At 32.0% G+C, this 15,303-nt stretch overlaps 1 protein-coding gene across 1 annotated transcript in view; it reads right to left on the bottom strand.

The window, feature by feature from the left end:
• LOC136026953 (uncharacterized) overlaps positions 1-15,303 on the bottom strand; it is a 280,140-nt gene that overhangs the window by 2,002 nt on the left and 262,835 nt on the right. Inside the window, exons 20-23 of the mRNA XM_065703812.1 lie at positions 14,642-14,758; positions 12,827-13,024; positions 5,788-5,954; positions 1,021-1,074 (exon numbers count right to left, since the gene is read on the bottom strand). Of these exons, the coding sequence (XP_065559884.1) occupies positions 1,021-1,074; positions 5,788-5,954; positions 12,827-13,024; positions 14,642-14,758 (536 nt within the window). The remainder of the gene's footprint in view (positions 1-1,020; positions 1,075-5,787; positions 5,955-12,826; positions 13,025-14,641; positions 14,759-15,303) is intronic.

The following is a 15,303-nucleotide window of genomic DNA, read 5'->3' as shown; positions in this document are numbered from 1 at the left end:
GTTATTACTCGTTGCTGACTTAATTTCGTCAAAAGCAGTTTTAAACCACCCCTTCTCCATTCCACCCTATCAAAGATTCTGTTTTAAACACCTCTCTATAAGAAAGTCAAATATTTTGTTTAATATCATCCAAATATGGTAAGTCTTGGTAAGAACCAAGCGTTCGAGCGGTCCTATCTTCAGAGCCCAAGTACAAAAATTAAATGGTGTTGAAAATTATCTCACTCTTTATGCCAAACTTATCTATTAGTCTGTTCTAGTTTTTTTTAAGTCTGTTAGACTTAAACTACTCCTGTTACAAACAATTTGCTGTTGCCTTAATTCCATTAAAAGCAATTTTAAATTACCCCTCCTCCATTCAACCCTATTAGAGATTCTGCTTTAAACACATCCCCATAAAACCGTCAAATTATTTTGCTTAATTTTATCCTAGAATATCGGTAGTGTCCAAATTTGCTTGTCTTATATTGAGGTCTATTTATTATATGTCCTATGCTTTTCACTGCTCTTCGGTCCATATTTTTTATTCAAAAATTATTTTTTTTTTATCTAAGTATTTTACTTTTTTTTAAATAAAAATCATTTTTTATCTGCTTATTTTATTTTTTAAAAATAAATATTTTTTTGTCTGTTTATTTTATTAATTTTTTTTTCTCTACTTATTTGATTAAAAAAAAATCATTTTTAATTTGTTTTTAAAAAATGAAATTTATCTTTTTTGGTCTACTTATTTTATTTTTTACATATAAAAATTATTTTCTTGTTCTACTTATTTTATTTAAAAAAAAATAAAAATAATTTTTTATCTACTTATTTTATTTAATTTTTTTTATCTACTTCTGCACATTCATAAATTGACCAACCCTAAAAAGTGTAAACTTAACACTAAAACATTTACGTCACGAAAGGCGTCTTTCCTCAAATAAAGAGTCAATAGAAAATTATTTAAGATGGGATAGAACCCCTAGAGACTCCTTTATGGGTTTGAGCTCGGTTTAACTACGAAAAGAAGACACATACCTGCAATGTACAATGATTGGACACGATCTTCCTCTGTAAGACTTGTTAACTTTCCTGAAAAGTAGAAAAGTATGAAAATTAGAAAATATTTTCAGGGAGCTAAAAATGGGAAAAAGGCGAAGAAAAGGGTAAAAGGTGTCCACTACCCACCGCCACCATCACTTTTGTGACTATGCAATTTGGTAAAGTTAAAAAAATGCAAAAATCACAAAAATGAGAGCGAAAGCAGGCTACTAATTCTAAACATAAAAATAAAAACTAAAAAGCAGAGTGAAAGCATAGCACAGGGGAAATTTATAAAGAGAAGAAGGCAAAAGGGGAAAATCACGGATGATTTTTTCTAACAAAAAACAATACAAATGCTAAATAAATAATCACGTCACATATGAAGGAGCCATACCAAGACTAAATTTTTGGTTCCTCAAAATATTTGTTTTCTATCTTTTTTCATTGAAAAAAAAAACACAATCTTTTATTCATTATGAAACAATGTAATTGTCTAATAGAAAATAATTCAAATTTTTATAGCACTTGAAAGTTTCGCTTTGGACCACAAGTATGATTTTATATTTTAACACCAAATATTTAATTACCTTATTCAGATTGAAAAGTAATTAATTTTTTTTTGAAAATACTTTTCTGACCAGTTATTCATCCATTTATTTTCTGACCGGCCACATCTAGTCATTAGGATGTTAAATGATATTAGTTCATTTGTTTAAAATTAATTTTTAGTTACAACGTTTTTTTATTCCTTCTCTTCTTTTGTAATATTTTTATTAATGTTTTTTATGTTTTTATGCTTTAATATTTTTTTGTCCACTTTAATGCTTGTTCTTGTAAGTAGTTGATAACTAAGAATATGTCCAGAATGCAATAATCAACGGTAATTAATTATTTGTCAATATTTTCGTCCCAAACTAAGGAATAGCGTACAATTTTAAATACTATACATAACTACTATCATAGAACCACTACAACGTTAGCCCTTTTACGAATTATAAGAATTTTAGGAGCTAAAGTTATAGTTATCTGTCATTATAGACTGAAGGTAAAAACAAACAATAAGTGATTTTTAGTTTTCGGAACACACCTTAATTCATTGCTATTACTATTTTTAGTCTTAGCACTGCTAAGAGCTGCCAGGTAGATTTACAGCCCGAATTTAAGAATGGCATTTTCAATGGTTTTTACTAGAATCCTGGTTAGCCATTATTTTAGCCAATGCTAGGTAAAAACTGCTATATTCAGATGGCTTTAGCACCCATTTATCACGTCGAAGTTTGAATAGCGTTTACACTGAACCATTTTAGAGGGCAAGAAATAGAGTGAGCAATTGTTTTATTAGAGATCAAAAGATTTTAAACAAATTATTTTGTTTAAAATAATTTTTTTAATTCTTTCAAAAGATTTTAAACAAATTGTTATAATTTCAACAAAAATGGTTAAATAAGCCTTTTTATTTGTGATGGAGTGCAATAAAAATGGTGTTTAAATTTTCATAACATGGCTCTTGTCCAGCAGCATTCATTCTTAATGTGGCAGTGGTTGAGGGTTGATCAGGTGGCAAACCCCCTCATATATATATATATATATATATATATATATATATATATATATATATATATATATATATATATATATATATATATATATATATATATATATATATATATATATATATATATATATATATATTATTCCTGTTTGTTTTGAATTTTGTTTTTGTTCCTTACTTTTATTTTAATCAAAGTTTTTTACTTAGTTCCTCTTTTTAATGGAGTCAGGAGAGTCAGAAGCCAGCTGGATATGTCTTTGGTATCAAATAAAAAAACAAGTTTTTCAAAACTGAAAGTAAGGAGCGACATTAAAACTTAAAACGAACAGAAATTATTCTGTACATGAAAGGGCTGTCCCCTCCTCAACGCCCCGCTCTTTACCCTAAAGTTTTTGTTTTATTAAAAAGTAGAGTTTTGACAAGGGCTCAACTTAACTTAATTTCTTTTAATTTCTCCTTTAATTTCAACCTTAATCCTCCCTTAATTTCAACTTAATTTCTTTTAACTTAATTTCTGATCGTTTATGCTGGGATATTCAACGGATATCACGAAACCAATAACAGATACATATATGAACAATGGGCAAAGTTCATAACTTGCAGCCCTCCACCGGGGACTGTGGGGGATTAAGTCGTCCTTAAAGACATAGTTATTAGATATTTCGACAATCCTGAACGAAATGGCTATCTCAAAATTTTGATCCGGTGACGTTAGGAAAAAATGAGCGCGGGAGGGGGCCTAGTTGCCCTCCAATTATTTTGGTCATTTCAAAGGGAACTAGAACGGGTCGATACGATCACCCCTGAGGAAAAAAAAAACACGCATCCGTGATCTTTCTTTTGGCAAAAAATACAAAATTCCATATTTGTGCAGATAAGAGCTTGAAACTTCTACAGTGGGGTTTTCTGATACGCTGTGTCTGATGGTATGAGTTTCATAACACTCACGAGTGTTTCTCCCTTTTTTTGAAAATTATGCAGATTTTTTCAGGCTCATAACTTTTGATGGGCAGGACTAAACTTGACGAAACTTATATGTTTAAAATTAGCATAAAATCTGATTCTTTTGATGTATCTATTGGTATCAAAATTCCGTTTGTTAGAGTTTCTGTTATTATTGAGGCGGGTCGCTGCTTACAGTTCATTGCCACGAACTATTTGATTGCTTGGTTGGACTTTGGCCATATTTTGGTAAAAGTTGCTATTTTTTGGCAAAAAGTGGCCATTAGCTGTGGCAACATCTCCTTTTTCTATTGAAAAATGATCACAAAACTTTCTGTTAGAGCCTTACAGTTATCCTTCTCCCAAGATTCTACAATCTCTGACTCGATGATCCTTGAAAAAACACGTATCTATAACATTCTTTTCAGAAAAACAAAAACTTAGTTTTTAAACTAGGAGTCATAAATCTCTTCTCTTGGTTTATTACTGAAATTCTGTTTACTTTTCATATTTTTTTATTGGTTTGTACGATACTATCATGGTAGACCTTGGATTTTTCTCAGTCAAAACAGTCCTTAATAAAAGTAAAAATTCAAAAAAATTCCCTAAATGTAATGTATTCCTAGAAGTTCTAGCACATTTGATTTGATTTTTTTTATGGAACTATAAAAAGGCAATCTCAATGGGAAAGCTTAAACCAAAGTACAAAAGGAGACATTAAGATACAGTCATAGTTGCATTTATCGAAATTAGGACATTCTTATCAAACTTTGACTCTAAAAAAATTTGAAAAATTTAAACAATTAGTCACTTCAATCCACCATTAGTTTAAGTTCTTTTTAAGTACAAATAAGCGCTCTTTTGCATTTGTATGATTTTGTTCATGCTTACAGCTAGTTTTTTTCTTGTATTTTTTCCAAAATAATTTTACCTTTTTACTACATTAGTTGATAAATTTATTATTTTAGTTTGCCTAATAATTTGTAACATTGTAGAACTAATTGATTTTCTAATGATATCTTATTTTATTTTTGAATAGGCTAAATGCCTTCCTTCCACAATATAACGTAAATAGCTCTTACGTTAACCATTAACTAATGGTTAAAAAGTTTTAACCATTAGTTCGTTTAAAATTTAAATTCTAGTTAATTTATGAAAATCTTATTCTCTGGTAATATTTTTTCCGGTTCATCCAGCAACTCCAAATATCATTTTCCCAAATATCAACTTTTTATTTATCTAAAGAAAAATATTAGAATCGTATGGTCTCTCTTTCCCCCAAGTGCCGTTGCGAGGGACAGGAGTATTGTAAGGGGGAGGTATTTTAAAACTACTGGGTGTGACGACCATGAGTGTTTTCATAGTTAAATTCAAGAGGTATTTGGTAATAATCCCACTTTTGATATTATGTCGATATTTCTATCAATATGTTTTTTTATTTCTCAATATTGATTGAAATTCAATGTTTCTTTTTGAAAATTTGTTTCAAGAAACAAGTGAACATCCCGTCAGGAGCTCCATGTATGCCATTAGCCTTAATATCACGTGCATTTTTTGCATTTCTCATATAATACAAGTTGAAATTTTTCGCCTTTATATTTGCATAATTTTCATTAATTTTTCATGTTTACGTGCATATCGTTAGGATAAATTGCATATTCAAGAGCAACATACCAAAAACAACATAACCACAGAAGAAATAACAGTGCATTTTGATATTTCCGTAGTGATTTAAGTCACTAAAAAAAAAAAAAAAAAAAAAGGCTAACCATAACACAGTCTGTGGCTTCTCTGGTTTAGTTTATTCGAACGCATTCATTTTATGCTCATGACAACGCTGATCAGCCCAGTCAAACACACATTATTATTAGGTTAAGAGATAGTGAAAAACATAGGATGCATTTCTAAGAAATTTCGCGGATTCTCTTTATGACGTGGACTTTTCCGTTTTTAAATTTGTTGGGCATTTTGAAAGTTTAACTTCTTATGACAAGTGCTACATAGCTTTGAAGCTTTTGTTCAATGATGTTGCTATTCTTATAAGATCTGTTTTATACTTTAAACTTTATACTTTATAAACTTTTATACTTTATTGTATACTTTTTTATACTTTACACTTTTATACTTTTTTTATACTTTATAAATTTATTCTTTTCCTGAAAATATTTGATTTTACATTTGGTAACCGACATTATTTTTTAAAGGGAAGAATAAGAATATGCTGAGATTAGCGTAAAAAAGAGGGTAGAAGAAGTAGAGGAACATACCGTCTAAATTCCAAAAGAGATTTGGCAGAAATTGGAATTCCTCCCTCTGTCCAAGACAGAAAATGGAATTGAGTAACAGTTCTTGTTTCTCCTGTTCGTAAATTCTTCAGGTAGAAGCTTCTTACCAAGTAGTCATCACACCAAATATGCTCACTAACTAAATGCACCTGATAGACAAAATGTATTAGGAGAGGAAAAATTAGGTATGTGAAGAATTAGAAATGTAGAAAGCTATGGAATGCCGAGTACGAGGTAAGGTAGATAGGTTGTAAAGTAAAGGAAATGATTGTGAAATAGTGACGAAGTAGATGACAATTAACCCGGGAGTCTTAGAGTAAAAACTAGAAAGAAATGTAATTAATTTTTATTTTATTTTCTGGAGTACGAAAAAAAAAGACAACACCCGGTTGGATTCTAGCCATTACTTGAAGCATCATCAAGAAAACGAAAAAGAAGAGGAAACTAGGAAAGGGGTTACATCCATGATATTTCAGTTAGACTTCTAACCTCTTCAGTTAGACCTAAAAGAGGCTAAACCTCTTTTTGAAACGGTAATGGATGGGCGAGGGGAAGTCTTTAGGCTTTGTTTCATCACATGGTGCTGTTTAAACTTATTTAAGTTTAAAGTTCGTTAAAAATGTCATAGCTCAGGTACGGGTGCCTGCATCTACTTTTCTATGATAAAAAGGGTGGTGGACATGGTTGCCACCACGGTCAGTCCTGAAACTGCTACAATTGGCTAAATTTGCGTGCTACAAAGAAAATGGCATTGCTAAAATAAAAAAAAAAATTGCTACACATGATGAAATATGCTAAAATAGCACTATGGCACTTTTGTGCTACAGGTGGGACAAAAAGTGCAAAATAGTACTTTCGTGCTACAGGTCACAACCCTGGTGGGTCAAAGGGCTTCGGACCTGCCAAGACTTTGTTTTTTGGTGCGTGAGAGACAAAGGCTTGTAAAATTTTTTCAAAGTTCTTGTGTCTTTTACGCATTTTAAGTCATCCTGTGGGAGGTGACAGTAAAGATCTGGTGCCTTTCTCTTTCAATTGGGGTCCCAGAAGCCTAATGAAATTTTTGAGCCTACCAATGATGTCTGCCCCCGTCTTGGACTGAAGAAGAATAAGTAAAATTAAATCAGACAAGAAAAATGGTTTCACGGATATTACCCACACTAGGAGTTCTGAAAAAACTACATCATCCATAGCTTGCCGGTATGTAGCCATACAAATTGCTTGTTTTTTTGCCTTGGTCTCGGGGTTTTTGACCATGGTAATTTTAAGGGTATACTTCTTATTTCTATCTTCTACCGTTTTTAAGAAGTTTCAAGCTCCTTTACAAGCTCTAATAAATGTATTTTCGTTATTAATTTTTAGCTTAAAGTTAAACATGTATAATAGTTACCATTCTTGAATCAGTGCCAAATATCGATTTTCCACAGTTCAAGATTGATTTAAAACCCATTTCTAATTTTAGGTTACTATGAGCTTTGGTTCACTCTTTACTAAGGTGTTGTAACCATGGTACACCTATTCTTGATAATTATATTATTACCAGTTGTATTGGTAAGTTGACAGTTGAAAAGACGAAGACTTCCTTACAAATAAATATTCGCTGTTGTAATTCAAAAGACGACATGTTATAACAAGCAGATTATGTACAGAAGAGTTTATGCGAAACTAAACGCGTACAATCCAGAAATTTATGATTATGGATTAGATACATAAATAATCCCGTATAGATTATACGGAATAGAGGATAGTGAGATACTTAGGTACTTTATTTAATATACGTAAAAATACAAAAATCATTAACCCCAAACAAGAGAGCAGAGCTCGTAAGTTTGGGTGTATAAATAATGTGATATACACAAAACAAAGCATCTCGTTATAATAATAATAATAATAATAATAATAATAGCAAAATTATCTTAATTAAAAAAAAAAACAATAACAACAAAAGCCTAGAAAACAAGGAATAAAAAAAAGAAGGGAGAAAAGAAATGCTGGGCAGACAAGAAGAGCTGGGCAGGAGGGGCATGGGAGGCAGTCCAGTTGTGGAGACGAAAACTAAACACATAAACAAAAATTTCAGAAATTTTTAAAATTCCATCATTAAAGGTAAATACACCAACGTTAATCAACAATCTTTAATAATTGCTTCTTTAAGTACAGCTGAGATTTTTTGGGATTGATCAATCTGAGTTTTACCATTTAGCTTATAATTATTCGCAATGAATAACATTAGGTCCCTAATTGCAAACCTTGACCTTTCACATCCTACAAAAAGAATCCGGTATAATCCCGCCAACCGACGAACCGAACAAGAGGGCAAAGTCAATAGACATGTATTGTAGAAATAATTTTTACGATTTTGAATTTGAAAATGCCATAAGGAAATATTTACATCACACGTACATTTTAAATCCCATAAATTTAGGAAAAAGAATATCGTTTTTATTTCGGATGTATTTTGAAGTTTTGATGGTTGATGTAAAAACTTCCCAAGTATTCTTACTGCCCTATTTTGTAGTACCTGTAATTAAAGTACGAAGCAATTAAAGACGGATTAATTATTTTTAGTATGGAAAATGGAAAAATATTTTTCGCACGGTACATCGACCCAATATTTTTTGAGCAAGTTTAACCCTTAAATGATCAATGTGATTACGAAAAGACAGAAATAGATCAAGAAAAACTCATAAATAACGATATGATGGAACCTTGCAATTTTTATTCTCACTAACCTGAAGCTCCTGACAAGAAATCAATCGAGTCATACTGAATCATAAATTCAGTTTAGTAAATTTGGTACTAGATTATTAGAAGCAAACCATCGATTAACTGAAGTAACAGTTACAATCAAATTTTCAATTAATCTAGTTGAATCCTTCGCTTTAACAGAATTATCTGTGTTATAGAATAACAAGACTAATACTCCCCTGCAAACTCTGCGGAAGATCGTTAATATAAATCAAAATAAGAACGGACCTATTACTGAACCTTGAGAGACATCTATACCTTTAACTTTCTTTAAATTAAACATTTTTCCATCAACATCTACCGCAATTTTACGTCCACACCGGTATGATTTGCTAAGTCTTGTCCTATCCTTCTCATGCCTGCATTTTCCATTTTGTCAGGAAGAAATTCCAGTTTGATGTGTCAAATGCTATCTTAACATCGTAGAAAACAGCAGCCACATGGAAATCATTATCTAAGAAATCATTTAATTCTAATAAAAGAACTGTATGTTGTGTTAAATGGCTTGCCCTAAATCCAAACTTGTATTTGGTAAAAAAAAATTATCTTATCCAAATGATTAGAAATCCTTTCTTTTAAAATCTTTTCAAACCCTTTAGATAAAGGCGATAGAATTGCAATGGGAAGATAATTGACTAGATCAGATTTATCACCTTTTTTATGACAGGGAATTACCCGGGCAATTTTCAGTCTACTAGAAAACGTACCTGAACTGATATATAAATTAAAAATATGAAAGTGATTCAAAAATCACTACAGGAATATGTTTCTAACAACTTTGTTGGTAGTCCATTATATCCCACTGAATTACTATTTTTTATATTTTTAGTAACTTTGTGCAATTCTGCAAAACTAACTGGGGCCAGAAATATGTTCGTACCTTCAGAGGGAGGGATATAATATTTATGCATTCTGCGAGAAGAAAAATCTATTTCTGTAGAAACGATAGATTGCCCAACGACGTTAAAGTAATCACTAAACATATTAGCAATAGGTTGCGGTCCTCTAACTTCTTCACTGTTTATGTCATATAATACCTCGGGATGCGTTTCTTCCGTCCAAATTTATCGTTGATCAAACTCCAAGTTTGCGGGGAGGATTGGAATTTTGGAATGAATCTTTATAATAAGCTATTTCCCTTTCTCTAAGACTCCTTACCAAGAGGTTTTTGCAGTTTTTAAACGCATTATATTTATTTTTGTGGAATACTTCATTTTGATTTTATATAAACCGTTTTTGTCATTCAATCAACCTCAAAGGGAACTCATATGCCCAAGGTTTTCTTGAAGCATTTTTCTTCCCGATTAGAATTCTATACGGGCAAAATTGATCAAGCTTCTCAGTCATATTATCATAAAAATTATCTAAGAACTGATTTGGATTCTTTTCATTATTAAAGGACTCCACTCAATGTCACCAAGCCCTTCTGTTAAAGTTAACGAATTTTTTGCAAAAAATCTTGACGATCTGTTTGACTTTTTTTTATTATACGGAAAATAAAGGGGAAAATCAGCCATATTTATACAGTGATCAGATGAATCATCAGGAATGACATATGCATTAACAGCGCTGTAGGGTGAAAAATATTATATATTAGTGAAAATGTTTATCAGATACCCTGGATGGCATAAAACATACAGGGTTTAATCCATGAGCTAATGGACATTCTAAAAACTGCTCATTGTTTCTATCCATTCTATTCTGGTTAGCAGATACAAGGCTCATTAAATCAATATTAAAATCTCCCGTAACCAGATAAGGAGTATTAAGACTGGCTAATTCATTCAACAAAGTTTCAAAATTATTTATAAAATCAAGAATTTAGAAAAAGGTATATAAACAATAGATAAATACAAACAACCAGGCTAAGTAAAAATAATAAACAAAACAAAATAAATAAATAAAATAAGAATAAAATAAAACAGTAATAAATTAAGTAAAACAAAATAATAAATAAATACAAACAACCAGGCTAAGTAAAAATAATAACTAAAACAAAAACAAAAAAAGTAAAAAAAGAAAAATAATTACAAAGAATTTAAAAGAAGGTATATAAACAATAAATAAATACAAACAACCAGGCTAAGTAAAACAAGATTAAACATTACATGCTTATATGAATTAAATAACTAATAAAAATAATAACTGGAAAGAATAAATTATAAGTTTTAAAAATTTTGCTACTTTTAGCGACCGGCTATTTCTAAAAATTCCCCTCTGGACATGAAATGCGGAGATCCAACCATCGAGCAGGTCGTGGAGTTCAGGTACCTCGGCAATACTGTGGAGAACTCAGGATCAAGTGAGCGAGAAGTGCAGCAGAGGATTGGGCAAGCCAGTGGAGCTTTTAACCGACTAAAGCCAGTATGGCGATCGAAAAAGTATTCCCTGAAGCTGAAATTGAGACTATTTAATAGCAACGTCCTTTCTGCACTTCTCTACAGCAGTGAGTGCTGGAAGTTGAATCAGCAAGAAGAAAGACGGATCCTAGCCTTCGAAAACAACTGCCTTCGGAGGATCCTGAACATCGACTGGAGGGATCACGTCACAAACCAGATAGCCCGCTCTATCTCAGGCCAGCCCAGGGTCACAGACGTCATCCGGCAACGTAGATGGCGTTACCTTGGGCACGTGATCCGTATGAAGGAAGACAGGATCCCTAGGCTGATCCTAGAGTGGCAACCCCAGGGAACTCGCAGGGGAGGTAGACCCAAGAACACGCTGCGTCACACCTACCAACGGGATTTGTCGAACATCCACACGACGATCCAGCCCCAGTGGGAAGATATTTGGGCAGCGGCGCACATGCGGGATGACTGGTGGCTCTTCGTGGATGCCCTGGGTGCCTCTGGCGGCACAGGAGGATCTAAGGTCTAAGGTATTTCTAAAAAGAATTTTCTTAGGCTTCAAAGCACCAAAAAATAACGTTAATATCAAAAGCCCCTCCTTTAACAATTCTCACGAGCATGATGGGCACAATTCATTTTAAAAAAACAAAGAAATTCCTAGGTATATTAAAAGCTATTGAAATACAGGAAACCATACTGGGTCAAACATTTGAACGCTAGTCATAAATAAATCACGCTAGACAAAATTACAAAATGTTTTTTTTTGGTATGGCATCATCCATTGTGCCAGGTCATTAAGAACTGACGAACCTTGTCGACATATTAACTTTTATCCACCTTGAATTATGAATTTTATCTCCCTAGAACTTTTTTTTTTTTAAAGGAATCAACCAACGAGTTTCCAAGAATGACCTCCTACGGGACACAATTTTAAATGGAGGTGTAGCCTCTTTCAAAGCTGTTCTACAACAACTCAGTGCGGGGTGCCTCCCTTTATAGGTAACCCAACCGTTACAATTAGTGTTATTATGCGAAGTGGCAACATTGTCCGGACGCATTTGACAAGCTCTTGTTTGCTGACTTTCAGCCACTGTTTTTAGTGTTTGTCGTCAATAGGGTAACGGACGACTCGCAAAGGTAGTGTAAATAAGGTAAATTAAGGTCAATGAGCTCAATCTGATCCTATGGAGGAGATGCTAGTAATCCTTAAAAGTGAATAGTTTTAAGGGGAGCTTTAAAGCTATGCTCTGACGTCAGATTGTTATTCCTGTCAGGCTAGAATAACTAAAAGACTCTCTATGTGGGCTGGGCTGCTATGTTTGATTGAAAGAAGAATATCTGAAGTATTCAGATATTTATTCTGTAATAAATTTTTATTCCTGAAGTTCTGAATACCTATCCAAATAGATTAGTAAATTTAACGGTGGAATTTAGAGGTAGTGATGGTTGAGAGTGCATACACAGGATGGTCAAGATCTTCCTGTCAAGTCATAAAGTAATATTCTATTGGCTAAGATTTCATTGAGAACTTCAGCTCTGATGCATCTAGGGGGGTGTCAGTCAAGACAGTTCATTGACTCTGACTTCTATTAAAAACCAATCAGTAAGAACTTAAGGTAGGCCTTCTGGCAAAAAATCTGTTCTGAATATGCCATCTACATAACAGAAACATATCGTACGATTCAAATGCATATATATATATATATATATATACATATATATATATATATATATATATATATATATATATATATATATATATATATATATATATACATATATATATATATATATATATATATATATATATATATATATATATATATATATATATATATATATATATATATATATATATATATATATATATATATATATATATATATATATATATATATATATATATGCTTATATAATCAAAAACGTACCTCATAAATATGGAATGTTTGTGAGCCCTCTTCTGGCCAATAGCGATAACAGAGCTGCTCGCCGTGCTCTGAAAGTCGGGTCAGAAGCACCAACACAACACTTCCTTGTTCCCAAACCAGCTGCCAAAAATCTGTAACAGTCATTGGTAAAGGACCCTGCGTTGCAATGTAAGCAGGGTTCCTTGGATCGTGATCAGTCTAAAAGATGAAAGAGAAGTTACTAAGTCAAACTGCAAATTTTAAACATAGGAATACTCCTCTCTGGAAGATTAATATCTCTTATATGTTAATAGAATTTTACTATAAATTAATTGTTGTATTGCACTGCCTTTCTTAGATTCCCGTAAATTTCTTGTATCACGATTGGTTTAAACCTGAATGAAAAATGAATCAACCAAATTATAAATTTTGAGAATAAAAATCACGGTTTTTGGAGGAAGGATATATTTTATACATTGTGAAAGTTTAACTGCTTTCAAATGAAACGAATTCAAAATTTCCTTTTTTTCCTGTAAAATTTTTGAAGACAGGGTTAGATTTACTCAAGAACGACAGTTATTGAACAGTTGGTAATTTTTCTTAGGACCATTAGTATTTAAAGATTGGAGGGAATGAGGAGGTTTTCTAAAAAAGTAGAATTGAATAAACTGTATGCAAATCATGGGAAATCCTGAAGAAAATGTTGAAATACCGGGGGGGTATTTGAATTATTTCAAAACTTGAAATAAGAGCTTGGGGCGGTTGTATTATGTAAAAACATGTTACCTACTTGTAAAGATTATTTAGTACCGTACTGGCTTGCATCCAGGGCTGTATTTAAAGCTTCGACACTTCTACGCTCAAGTGTTTCTGTCACTCCATTCGCAAGATTTCTTAGAAAATCCCTCAACATTTGTGGATAGTGGAAGCACTGAAGGGAATGCAACTGACGAGCCAAAAGTAATGAAAGAGAGAGATGATACTGATCAATCAGCTGCCATTCTTGAGAGACATCTGACAGTTTGTAAGTGGCCACGGAATTCCTGTGTTGTTTTAAAATCACTTTTCTGTTAATAGGCAGCATGGCAGCGTAGTGGTACTTTGACGATAAATCACATCAGCCAAGTTTTGTTAAGAAAAAAAAATAATTACTTAATGAAAATTTATTACACCCCCTGGCATTGTGAGCCCCTAGGCCCAGGCCTAGTGGGTCTATTGGTATATCCGAGCCTACTTGCACATAAAATAAGTTAAATTAGAAAAACCTTATAAAAATGAAAATTGTTCATAAACTATCAAGGATAGAACAGCAATATAATATCCTTTGTCTCACATAAAATGTACAATATATCGGAAACTGAAAAAACTATGACATAAAATTATAAATGTATTTATGTAATTTAAATCATATGTGTGGCTCAGGCATACAAATTCGTCCTTGAATGATCGTAGTAGTGATTTTTAAAAAATATTTTTATTTTACTCTTTCTATTTTTTGGTAAGTCAAACCTATATCTTTCCATACTTCGTTTTAACGACCCATATTTCTTAGGAGAAAATCTGATTTATAAGGCTTTATGCCAAGACCACCCCAGCATCTCATTTAAACAACCAATAGCCTTATCGGCATACTATGACTGCCTTTACTTTGTCTGTAAACAAGTATTCAATATTCACCGAAGGTTTCGTTTTCTTTGAAGATTCGATCTTAGTTTTACTAAACATACATAGCTGCATAGAAGTGTTTGACATGTACATAAGTTGTAAGGACAAAAACACTAAAAGAGAGTTTTAAAATAAATTGCCTTAATTGTTGGAGCTCTATGAAAAACTTACAATTGTAGATGCATTAATGTAATCTGATCCAGATGCATTTGCAAGTTCACTAAGTATTACTCTGTTGTGGTCATATGGAAGAACGTCAGGAACCCTGTTTTTAGGAGCATTTTCCGGCTAAAATAGAAAAAAAATCAAAATATGACTCACATACAAATTTTTGTACTAAATAAAGAAGTACGAAATAAACGTAAGAAAAACGACGTCCATATATTAAATTTGTCAACATACTAAGTTTACATAAAATAGTTACTTTTGTTGGGGCCATAGAGAAGCGGATCTAGGTAACCGGTTTCACAGCTTCAAAAGCTTGAGGAAATCTTTGCCGATGAAATGGAGGAAAAGCGGAAAAAGCTTGCCGAAACACACGTTGTGTAGTCAATCTCAAACTTAGGCGTCGACGTAAAAAAGACGTATTCAAGTTCTACGAAGTCCGCTTGGTAATATGGCTAGAACCGCTAATTTATATCTCTTTTTTATGTTGAGAATCTTGATAAGAATTTTTGAAGGAGGAAAAGAGAAATAATGTATTCGAAAATGATATATATATATACATATATATATATATATATATATATATATATATATATATATATATATATATATATATATATATATATATATATATATGTATATATATATATGTATATATATATATATAT

Source organism: Artemia franciscana, chromosome 5, assembly GCF_032884065.1.
Source record: "Artemia franciscana chromosome 5, ASM3288406v1, whole genome shotgun sequence".
In the NCBI taxonomy this organism is placed as follows: domain Eukaryota; kingdom Metazoa; phylum Arthropoda; class Branchiopoda; order Anostraca; family Artemiidae; genus Artemia; species Artemia franciscana.
This window is presented reverse-complemented; position numbering and strand designations above follow the sequence as displayed.